General features: G+C 42.8%; 2 protein-coding genes and 1 long non-coding RNA gene across 3 annotated transcripts in view; 2 read left to right on the top strand and 1 right to left on the bottom strand.

Moving 5' to 3' along the window:
• The window catches only part of LOC118424690, a 6,922-nt gene extending 4,044 nt beyond the window's left edge, over positions 1-2,878 (bottom strand). The window contains exons 1-2 of the long non-coding RNA XR_004832232.1: positions 2,658-2,878; positions 2,246-2,323 (exon numbers count right to left, since the gene is read on the bottom strand). This is a non-coding gene — a long non-coding RNA (uncharacterized LOC118424690). The remainder of the gene's footprint in view (positions 1-2,245; positions 2,324-2,657) is intronic.
• The window catches only part of LOC118424220, a 28,384-nt gene that overhangs the window by 15,612 nt on the left and 1,177 nt on the right, over positions 1-11,595 (top strand). The window lies entirely within an intron of this gene.
• On the top strand, positions 3,117-11,511 carry LOC118424689. Its single transcript, XM_035833370.1, has 2 exons — positions 3,117-3,475; positions 10,673-11,511. Exons 1-2 carry the CDS (start codon positions 3,426-3,428, stop codon positions 10,941-10,943), a joined length of 321 nt encoding a protein of 106 aa, XP_035689263.1. The 5' UTR covers positions 3,117-3,425; the 3' UTR covers positions 10,944-11,511.

Below are 11,595 nucleotides of genomic sequence, written 5' to 3'. Positions count from 1 at the left end.
TCAAAGGATTTGAACCCAGGACCTCTGTTTTCTAGGTCTAAACCCTAAAGCATTTACTCAACACAGTACTCAGGTACAGTACTTGAATGTGTTCCTGACATGCTGCAAGGAAGGCCTACCACTACCAGACACATTCCCGAAGGGTCCAGCCAGTGGTGGACAGGTTAACCTCAGGTCACTTGCAGGGTTAAAGATTAGCAATTACTATGCCTGTCAATCAGCTATTTTGGCTGAATGCCATATGATTGGGCTATGAATGGGGGGATCTGAGTAGCCTGACGTGATAGCCAGGCCAGGTAGACAGGCCAGGTAGCCTGGCCTGGTAGACAGCCCAGCCTTTTAAGCGAACCCAAAGATCTGCTTGGTGATAATGTGAAGAACTTGAAGGATTGCCCCTATGAGGTCCTATGACCCGGCCTCCATCTCCTGCTGGGATGTAGACATGCATCACTGCATTTGTCCCGGATTTGTGGAAAAGTTCGCTAGCTTGTTATTCTCCAAGCAGAGGTTGGGTAGCGGGGATTAGCTTTTGGTGAGAGAGATCTTTACTACAGTTTATATGCACGTTCTTGCCTACATGGGCTAAACGCAGTGATTCGACTGTACTAAAGACTAGATATTATTATTAGATTACGCCCTCGGATGGTTATTATAAGTAGTAATTATACAAGCCGCTAGCGAACAGTCGGGTAAACCAAGGGTAAACAAAACATCTGGAGCTATATATGCTATTACTATATGAAAATACCGCTACCCAACCAGAATAGTCGCTTGTAGTTGTAAAACGTTTATCGCTCGTGCTGACCTAATTCTCAAGTTTTGTCTCAAGTTCTTGAGAAGTACAGGAAATGAAATAAACACTATATAGAAATCAAAACAAAAACTTCTCCTTGGTCGGGCAAGTGTCCAAAAAGTTTGTTGTTATTAAACTACACAAAATACTTGAGAGTCCACTGGGGGTGGCAGGTTACAAAAGGCCAAGGATAAGTACGGTCTACTTGGAATTAGAGATTGTGAGTCTGCCTTACTGCACTGCGATAATCAGAATCATGGTAACATCCTTATTGCTGAGGTCACGCTATTGAAAATCTAACTTTGCTAGCTATCTTATAGTTTATGTCAGAACAAATCTACAGTAAGTGTAGGCCCATTGCGGAGATAACCCACTGAGTACGTCCGGTTTCCGTTCATGTGTGGTGGCCACTTGCGTAACTTGAATCTAACTTGCGTAAAGCTTTTCTAAGAATGCCCCGAGGTCTACAGTTTAGAACGCTATGGAATCTCAAACGAACTTGACTTTCAGTTTCACCACGTTTTTTTTTCTGTAATAGTTTCCCATAGCAGAACATCCTTTCCTAGTGGTCCCGAAAAACGCGTTCCACGATACTAATAAGACGTTAAAAAGACTGACCAAGGAGGTTATCTATATGACATGAATGTGTTTGGCCCTGTTACTATCTAAGCAAAGGTTAGTCCCCGGCGCCTTTAGACTACTCTCCAAGCAGAGGTTTAGTTGCGTAGATATAGTACTTAGTACTCGGAAAAATTACACCCGCGCCGGTGTAATTTTTCCGACTACTACTATATCTACGCGACTCAACCTCTGCTTGGAGAGTACCTTCAGACGTCATTTCTAAAGGCGTGTTGTTTTTTGAAAGTGACAAAAATCATGGAAGGGATGACAAAACACAAAGGAGTCCAACATCCGCTTTGTAAGGAGCCGGACCCTATATAACATTTAGATGCTTCACGGATCTCCACGGGTTACAAGGAAATGGGTCCTGCAACATCGTAATCGTTTTTTCCGGGTCAACGATGGCGGTCCGAGTGCAAGCCATAACACATACCATAGATCGTTATCAACACCAGCCACTGGACAGGGCAACAAGAGGCCGCTCAGACGACAAAACCACATGTCCGACCCTGCTTCGACTCTAGTCTAAGCAGATGTGAGAATCCAGTTTTCTGGTCTTGAGTTTTTCAAGCGTTTTTCAAGTGTTTTTTTTTTTTTTTCGTCTTCTGGTGTATAGGGCGATCAATTAAGACACAAGACTAGAAAAAAATAGATTTTGTGTCAAGTACAAAAAACGGAGCAGGATTGCTTTCATCTGCTTGGAGATAGTACTGATACCCGGTTAGCAGTCAGCAACACCAGACCAAAAACAGGAACAAAAACAAAAACTTTATAAACATAAGATGAATGCCATAATACAACTAACAACAAAGGATTGACAACTTTACTTACCCAATTCCTGGGTTTCGGTGGCGTTAGTCCGAGGACCGGAAATTGTACATGGATCCCAACAAGGCTCTTGTTGTTAATCTATGGACCGAAAAAAAATACTGGGTGGTCACACACACAGATAGCCTGGTTACCAAACCCCAGCCCGATCTCAACTATATACACAAAAGATATTTTTGAGGTTGGGATATGGTATCCAGGCTAACACACAGAAGAATGCAAAATTACAAATGCCGCCAGGCCTGTCCGTCTTTGATACAATTCACGGCTGCAGATCCATGTTACCTACGCCATGAGTCATCTGATGTACGGGATATACTTATAACACCCAAAACTACATCATACTTGTATGGCAACGTGGGGAATTTTCCTCGTCAGATATGAATATTCAAAACAAAGAAGTATGTAAGCCTACCTTATGGTTCTGGAAATTTTTGAAAATCCATCGACAGGTTGGATACCCTAGGCCCTAAGTTCATGATGACTTCGAAAAGGTGCCATACTGTATTACATCCGACTCCGAGGAGTTAAAAGACTCCAAACACAGTTGACACAGTTGTGGCGTCTGAGCTGGTTTCATCTCGGGAAAATACGACCCTTCTGTTGTGCCCACTGGGAGTTCCGTTATGCAAATCTGTGGGTCTCTACGGGGCTCAGCCCTCCTTTGACAAGGTAAGGCCACAGCAATTAAGTTTTATGGATGACATCATGGCTCATTAATTTTCACCTTGTTTCAGAAAAACAGATTTTTTTTTCTTCTTTGGTGACGGTCAACATGACAAAAATGTCTGTTTTGAGATCTTTTGAAAATGGTAGCCACCATCTTGTTTTTTCGCCCTATCTCACTATTTATATAGTCTGATTTCGATGTCATCCATAAAATTTACTTGCAGTGGCCCAATGATACACAAGGGTGGGGAACAGAATCTGGCTTGGTGCAGAAGAACGCCCCGTGTCATTCACCCCGTTCTCGTCAGAACACTCCAAGCTCGCGTCTTCAACTTATTCGGCTGTCAACAAACTTTTTCCTTCACATAGACTTGTGCCATTCTTCAACTCGTTTTTGGATCTGTGAGCGTCACCGGATATATGTTCCAACTCCGCGGATAGTGTACAGAATCCAGTCGTCGCGATCGGAAGTTTTGCTGGCGAAGAACGGACATGATGTGGGAACCCGTGCATCATGGATCCTGGATGTCTCCACAGGGAAGGCTATTGGCTCTCTTATCAAAGGTTAGTAGTTATATTCAATGTGTATTTCAATTGTTTATGAGTTACTACGAGTGTTTCTGGTGTTTGTGTAACCTGGAATTAGCACTGCAGTCAGAGCAGAATCAGGACAGAAAGATACAGTAACCACAAAAAGGCATGAATAAACACAAAAACGTCGGAACCTAATTCCTGCTTGGGGATTTACCTGCATTTGATATGCAGGGAACAAGACTGTAATATTTACCCCTCACCACACCCGTCTCCCCAACATGTGAATGTTAAACTATAGATTAGTCCACTCGCTTGTTGATAGAGTTCGAAATATCAATCAATCAATCAATCAATCAATCGTTCGCTTGCATCAATAGTTGATGCGTGGCGGCTACAGACAGTTCAGACAGTTCTCGCCACGTTGTTCTACACTGGGCCCAGACAGTCCAGTCGGATCTGGAGACCCCCAGCTCCAAGCAGATCCTACTGTGTAATAAGATAGTATAAAAATCTGGCAGAGGAGCGAGTAGCCTGTATACCTTACCCCAACCTCAAAAATATATTTCGTGTACTTGAGATCGGGCTGGGGTTTAATTTGGTAACTAGGCTTGCAGAGGAGTGAAGCCGGCCCAGGAGTATGTATGCCCGTTTGACTCCCTTTGGCCGGCTATATTCCTTGGCTGAGCTTTGATATTATCTTATGGCACTATATTTATAGGTTCTACTTGGAGCCGAACATACATGTATGTGGCTTGTCCTTTCACGGAGCCGAGGAGATTGCTTGTGTCGCCCCTGGTAACAGTCTGGAATTTCATAAACTCTATCCTGTTTGTTGATCTTTGTTGATGCTTGCGTTAACCCGCGATGGTCCAGGCTGTTTCTATAGTGAAGATGCCCCAAAGGTGGCATACACACACACACACACATACACACACACACACACACACACACACACACACACACACACACACACACACACACACACACACACACATACATACATACACGCACACACACCCGCGCGCACAAACATACATACATACATACATACACACACGCACGCACACACACCGTCCGTTAACCCTATCAGGCGGGATAGAAGTCCACACTCCCCACCAGAAAATGTATGGTGTTATCTGTTCATCGCTGTAAGGTTACCCCAGGTGGTTCTAACTCAGGGCGTAAACTAACTAGGACACTCAGAGCGGCTGTTGTAGAATTTCCGTTGTGTAATGTCGGTCACAGAAGTCAGCAGTTTGTCAGTGTTGGCCCTGAAAACAATCTGGCATCCACTGGTCCAGGATATCTATCATAAAGCTTTGCAGTATACTGGGCAGTGAAGTTACTTTCTACAAGGTCCCTGTACTTTCCATTCGCTGTCGGGGAGACGATGCCATTAGAATTTCTCCAATTAATACATGCGTTCCAATGGGAGAGTTGAGGAAACAAATATGCAATTATCTCAAGAATAAAACGTTCAAGCCATACAAACTTACCCTCAAATGATAGCCAACTATGTCCAGTCTCGTGAAATTCATTTGCAAGAATGTCTATACGGCTAATCTTTTGATACACCCCCCTAATTAGAGCACTTGGATTGGCCCGTTTAGCTTAAAACAGCTATCTGACGACGATACCACTATTTCAGGGGGGTGGCAAAACCCCTTCGATGGAGACATGTCATTTTTTACAACTAATTCAACAAGTATAGGGTCTTTCCTACCGCAGCCACTCCCAAAATGCCCAGATTTCACACAAAATCCCACCAAGAAAGGCTTTCAATGGTTTAAAGCCTTGTTTTTATTTGTGCTAATGGTTACGTCATCCCTGTAATATTCATCAAGTTCAATAGAGCTTGGCCCCTGGCCCACCGCTAGGATTTGTGGAACATTGAGCGACCATAGTCCCCGACCCTTTAGATGAGGATGAGAAATACCATTAGCCCGGCGGGGTAGAATCTTTCAGTGGGCGGGCTTACCCGGTCAACTTTAATCTCCAAGTACAAGGATGTATGTATGTGTAGGAGTGTCTAGCCTGGGAGGGAAATATCATTCAACACACCGTGTACGTGGTTTCCTCTAGGCCTCTACCACCACATATGCTCGGAGACACACTACATGTAAGGATTCGGATCAGTTTTTTGTCTGCTTTCTCCTTCTCCAAAGCGTTGTCAAAACCAAAGTTAAGTTTTAACAGTTAAAGATACAATACATAATAGAATGCTCGATAAAAACGAGTAAAATGAAACAGCCGGAGCCTTAGAGTATCTCCTTGGACCCCCGTTTTACATCACTTCCGAAAGACGATTTCGTGGAATTCTTTGTCCGTGTATAGCATCCTCTTTGTGCTTTACCTACACAAAATCTAGTTCTCTTTTCATACTCTGAACGGTATCGTCTTCTTCTACATCAGATGAAAAACACAAGACTAGAAAAGCAAAAAAAAAAAAAGAACTTAACACCAAGAAATTAGAATTTGCAGGATTCTTACATCTGCTTAGAAGATCTTAGAAGTTAGACTCAAAGCAAGGCCGAGCATGTGATCAGCCTAGGCCTCCTGTAGTCTCTACCAGACTCCGACTCGCTGGAAAAAATTGTAGAAATGGTACAAATAGAGGAGTATGCCGGCCAGAGGAATATAGCCGGCTAGGCAACAGTAACGCGACCGCGATCGCGAGCTGTTCCCTGGCCGGTTATATTCCTCTCTATTTGTTCCATTTCTACGATTTTCCAGCGATCCGGAGTCTCGTAGAGACTAGGCCTCCTGTATCCTGGTGTAGATAACAATCTACATATGGTATGTGTTATCGGCTTGCATCCCGCCGCCATCAATGATCCGTCGAAACGGTTGGTGTTGCTGGTTAGGTACTCTCCGAGCAGAGGTTCGGCGTGGTTTAGGCGTGACACCGGACATGAAAACTCTACAAAACATAAAGCCCGACAGAAACGCCTACCCGATAATTAGCTAAAAGTTAAACATGTAACACAATCCGCAGACAAACCTCTGCTTGGAAAGCAGTGTCTCAATGGTACATACTGTGATATTGATCATTTTATAAATATCTTTTGCATAGAATCGTGTGGCATAATCGGCAGTTTAGTTTAGGACCTAAATGCCCCGTGTTTAAACTCTACCGTACCATCATTCACCCGAACGATAGTCCCCTTCATGTGTTCAGCTAACAGAAGGGCATGTCACCCCGTAAGGGGCCGTATAACTAGTACCGTTTAACCCCGTTGTCGACAGATGATGATGGCAACTTTGGAATAGAATCTTCTCAACCCATGAATGAGGGTCTGCATGGGGGGTCCCGACACAATTTACGCTGAATTCAGAAGAACCCCCTACGTATTACGCTAAATCAAGGAAGGCAATTACGCTAAATTTGGTTGCCTCGCTACGAATGACGTAGATAAGACGGTTTTCCCTACTAATTAGGCCATGTTGATTTGATTATATGGATGACATCCGCGCTCGCACCAATTTTCGGCCATTTCCAAAAAAAAAAAAAGTTTTTGACCACACAGTAAATTGTGCAAAGCAGCTGTAAAATGAGCACATATATGCCGTAAATTGGAAAAAAAGTATCAGAAAACAGATAACTAATGCCATGGAATGCCAAAATAAATCTAAAGTCAAAGAATAAGATGTGAAAAAAAATCTATTGTTGGTAGGGGTAGGTACCAGTACAGAAAATTTAGGTACAGGTTCCGTTCAGGTCCAGAGGATCATTTCCAGATCCGGACCTGAACCTGATTGTCTGTGGAAACTTGAGAATTTGCTATACTCAAAACAATGATGATTGGTCAGTTTTGCTACAAAGGAATCTGTTTGGTGGATTATCTGACTCCCACTGGCGTTTTAAAATCCCATCTCCAAGTAATCAAGTTTCTGTACCTTTGACTGTAGAAACTTGGTGCAAATGACTATAAACTCTACTCGACTTCGCTCTTGTTGTCTTAGCCCGGTAAGACCCCAGACGCCTGCCGACATAGTGTGTCCATTTTCTAATTGGCGAAACCGGTTCCACTGACTTTTTTCGGGTCATTTTTTTCGGATCGGTCCAATAAGAAGAAAAAAACGTTTTGCACCTGTACGATGTACTGGTCCCTACACCTAACTGTTGGTATACCATACTATGTGTGTTTAGTCCTATGTTCAACCTTCCTGACCACTTAGATTTCATGCTGAAGTCAACTTTTTTTTTTTTGGCCAAACTTTTTTTTTTATTCGCTCGCTCGCATCAGTTCTGGAGTTCCCAGAGGATGTCATCCATATAATCAAATCAACATGGCCTTACGGGAAATATAAAACTAGGCTGCCTACGCCTTACGGAAAAGAGCATGCAGACCCTCATGAATCAGCCGAGCAGATGTTGTCGGGGAAAACTGAAAGAAGGCGAATGAAAAACGCGGCATATAATGAGACAGTCACAAATTTCCTCCAACAACATCTACATGGAGAGTACTTGCTTTCGTCTGCTGCAAAATTCACGTTTGTCACATATAAGTCAACCCTAACTCCTTGTTTTTCAAAAGAGTCAATGCATCACTCTCCAAGCAGATGCTATTGCGAAAAAATGTGACTTTCTTATCATATACCGCGTTTTTGTCCGCTTTCCCCACATTCCTTGTTCTCGCTTTCTTTGTGGGACAACCGTAGTTGAGTAACAACAAAAGATGCGGAGTCTTGCCCGGCCAGCTGCAGGCAGAAGCATTTCTTTGATTTTTTTATATAAAAGAACGGAAATTAGGTCTAGGGCTAGCGGTAATGTGACCCTATCCTCACACCCGGGTCAAATGCAGTGATGCATATCTACATCCCAGCGGGAGTGGGAGGCCTGTGTCACAGGAACTAATCGCCAGTGCTTTCGTTATGTCCAAGCAGATGTATGGGGGGGGGGGCAAAGTCATTATCCAAGGGCTAAACGGTGTCCAACTATAAACATTCCAAAGTGACAAAAACAATTACGGATTTGGTGCTGTCAGCGTGTCAACATCTGCACACTTGCCACTAAGACCCATTTTTTTAAAACTATATAAATCCCTATAACATTTTTGGTTGAAACGTACCGTAAGCTTTGAAAATGATAAGCACGTGTTCACGTGCTCCTGTTGGGGTAAAACACCCGACGTTTCTGAACACAATATCAGCCTATACAGGTCCTGTCTCCCCCCACACAGGCAACCACTCCAGTTCCAGAATGCCATTGCCATATAAAACCACATATGACAGAAAATATTTTGAAACAAAAACGGAAACAAAACTGTACAATAAAATTACTTACCATCCCGATCTGCTAATTAAACATAAATGAACTGCAGTTTCCCAACTCGCCAATTTGCCAACATGATGATCTTTTTTCTCGATGGCTGCCGTGCAAGGTGCATATCTAATCTATTTCATGTACTATCGCGGATACATTCCAAGAGCATTCCACTCCAGAAGCGGGTCTTATGATTCCTTAGAGAATAGATAGTTATGCTTGGATCAAGTTTGTTTTGTCAAATTTATCCAACACGCAGGGCGATCATTATAGCGATCGAATCTTGAATACCCCTGATAATCATTCCACTTCAGTGTGCACGGGGGGTGGGGTGGTGTACTGACAAGAGGAACAGGTACCGGTTGTTACTGGTATAAATATAATACTTTGACGTTTTATGATTACTTTTTTTTTAAGTAGACGACATTTGAGCACGCACACATCAGCAAAACTGCCAGCCAACGCGTTTCATTATTATTTGTGGGTCATTCTTTAGTAATCCGTCCATTTATAACATAGTCTTTCTAGATAGCAGAGTGCACATGTTTTCTTGAAAAGTCTATGTATCTCAAATCTCTGTATCCCAAGAGTCTAGACTCGCTAGTCTTCAAACTTTCTGTGTACCTTCCTTCATATCTGATAGCCTTTCGACTGCTTTCGTTGAGCAAGAAATTGTACCCGATGTCAGCCATACAAGCAGGTTCGGCGCTACCATTTTACTTTGACATAGTTTCAACGTCTTATACTTTGTATCCCAAGATGGGATAGTCTTCAAACTTTTTATATCTCCTTTTGTGTGTGATAGTCACTAACTGATTCGTAAATCTTATCCCGAATATCGTTAACGAGAAAGTGTAGGGTGAATTTGTATCCCCAAAAATATCATCTATACAACAGACCCATTTGAAGGGTTTACAGTACTGCACACAACGGGCACAGGGCCGGCCATCTGGATGTTAATCCCAGGCAATCCACATACTTGAAAATCAAGTTAATTAGGTGATAATCAGCTGTTAATGGCCGTTACACACGCCCAGGCGTATGTCCTTTTCTGTGTGATTCCAAGACGCTAGTAAACATTTGAAGCCTTTTGAAAAGCATTGTCAGCCCACGAAAAGTTCGCTGAAGTTAGACGGATATGCTTAGACCGGTCGGTGACATGGCATCGGCCGTTTCTAATGGCAACGAACGACGGGCGAAAAAAAACAACAACACCGTAAGTACCCACTGGGTCAGGCAGGGTCAGGCAGTGTCATGTTTTCCCATCGTTTATGTTCTGAGCTTGGAGTTCCCTGCTGTGAGATTGGTTGATTGACATTGATTCATGTTCTCAGATCCGACATGATCGACACGTTTTTAATTAGTCAGGCCTTGTGACCCTAAGTGTAGTGACATTTAGCATACTCAGTGACTCACCCATCTTAACTGCGTGCATCAGGTATTAAAATGTAAAATCAGCTTTAAAACGTTTTATAACTTGGAATGTCAAGAGAAAGGCACCAACCATTCGGGGACGTATTGATATAGTAGAACTTAGCTGTTTTTTCTCCAACCTATCAGGTGACTCACTCAAGACCCCTTCCAACCCTGTCGCAATCCCTAAAACGCTAATTAAAAAATAGTTAATTACCAACCACAACCTCCACACAACAGACACGCTACCACGAAAAAGTAGGTGGTACATATTCTCAGGTTGGGTATATAGCAGGGATTCGTAGTGGCCAAGATTTAATGAGGAGCCAACAAGTAAAAATTCGGGCCACTACTCATTGATTCAACCTTTGCTTGGAGAATAGTGATTCATATCTGCTACACGCTGATTCACCTGAAGAGACCAAGTACAACCAACATTTCTTTTCAATTACATGAATTTCCTATGTATGTTTTATTAGACTGTCGCCCAACATATGACACAAATGTCATCCCACCTTCCTAATAGCCCTTTAAAACTTTGTTCACAGGAGCCCCTGTACAAGACCAACGACTTCATGGTCGTCCCGCCCGGCAGACTCCAACGATGCTCAAGAGATGGTACCCTGGTTTGTGAAGGTCATCACCACCTACTCGGACAAACAGCACCTGAAACTCCAATGGCACGTGCCGAACAACGACGGGGTGTATGTGAAGGAGTCGAGTGAGAACAAGCCTCTCAAAGAATACACTGTCAAGTATGGGGAGATCGTTGCTGTACATCTGTCACAAAATAAGACACATACTCCACTGGCCGGCTGACTTCCCTTGTGTCCTATAGACTCTATTTGTCCAATTTCTACAATTAGACCACCGATCCGCGGATCCTGGTAGAGGCTAGTGGCAGAGATAGAGAGGGCCTAGAACGCTTGATTGAATTGATTAGATGATGCATTACTTATTCTACTACGAAACGTCTTGCCTGGATTGGTGATTGGAGCATAAAATAATTCGGTTGCCTGACGACTGAAACAAGACTAATGGTGTGTGGTCATAATGATATTCCTATGTCTCTTTTAATGTACACCTGTGTTAGAAAAATGTGGGTAAGACAATTAGGAAAGAAAGACTTACATGTTTTCTCCAGTTGTCAGGAGGAAGGATTTCTAAAGTTATATTTGCATTTCTATTTGGATTTCTTAATCTCCCTGCGTGAAATATAACTTTCTACATACACCCAATACGCGTGTCCAGTGTCCAAGAAAGTACAACAGTGACTTCTTCAGTGTAGTGTACCGCTTTCCATGATGCTATTAATGCAGTGTAATAGTACTATTGTCAATGTTGACATTCATTGTAGACTATCAGATGAATACAAAACTAAAACTTTTATCGGACCGTTGATTAGTGTGAGATAATAGGAACAAGGTATTGCACCATTTAACTTCCATTCTTTTACAGAGAATCGCTTCTA

The sequence above is a fragment of the Branchiostoma floridae genome, chromosome 10, assembly GCF_000003815.2.
Source record: "Branchiostoma floridae strain S238N-H82 chromosome 10, Bfl_VNyyK, whole genome shotgun sequence".
Taxonomy (NCBI): domain Eukaryota; kingdom Metazoa; phylum Chordata; class Leptocardii; order Amphioxiformes; family Branchiostomatidae; genus Branchiostoma; species Branchiostoma floridae.
This window is presented reverse-complemented; position numbering and strand designations above follow the sequence as displayed.

What these genes read in the sequence shown, in the direction of transcription:
- LOC118424689 (XM_035833370.1), top strand. Translation starts at nt 3,426, where the DNA reads ATGGATCCTGGATGTCTCCACAGGGAAGGCTATTGGCTCTCTTATCAA. An exon ending in TATTGGCTCTCTTATCAAAG is followed by an intron (nt 3,476 to 10,672) that starts GTTAGTAGTTAT and finishes CTTTGTTCACAG; the next exon opens with GAGCCCCTGTACAAGACCAA.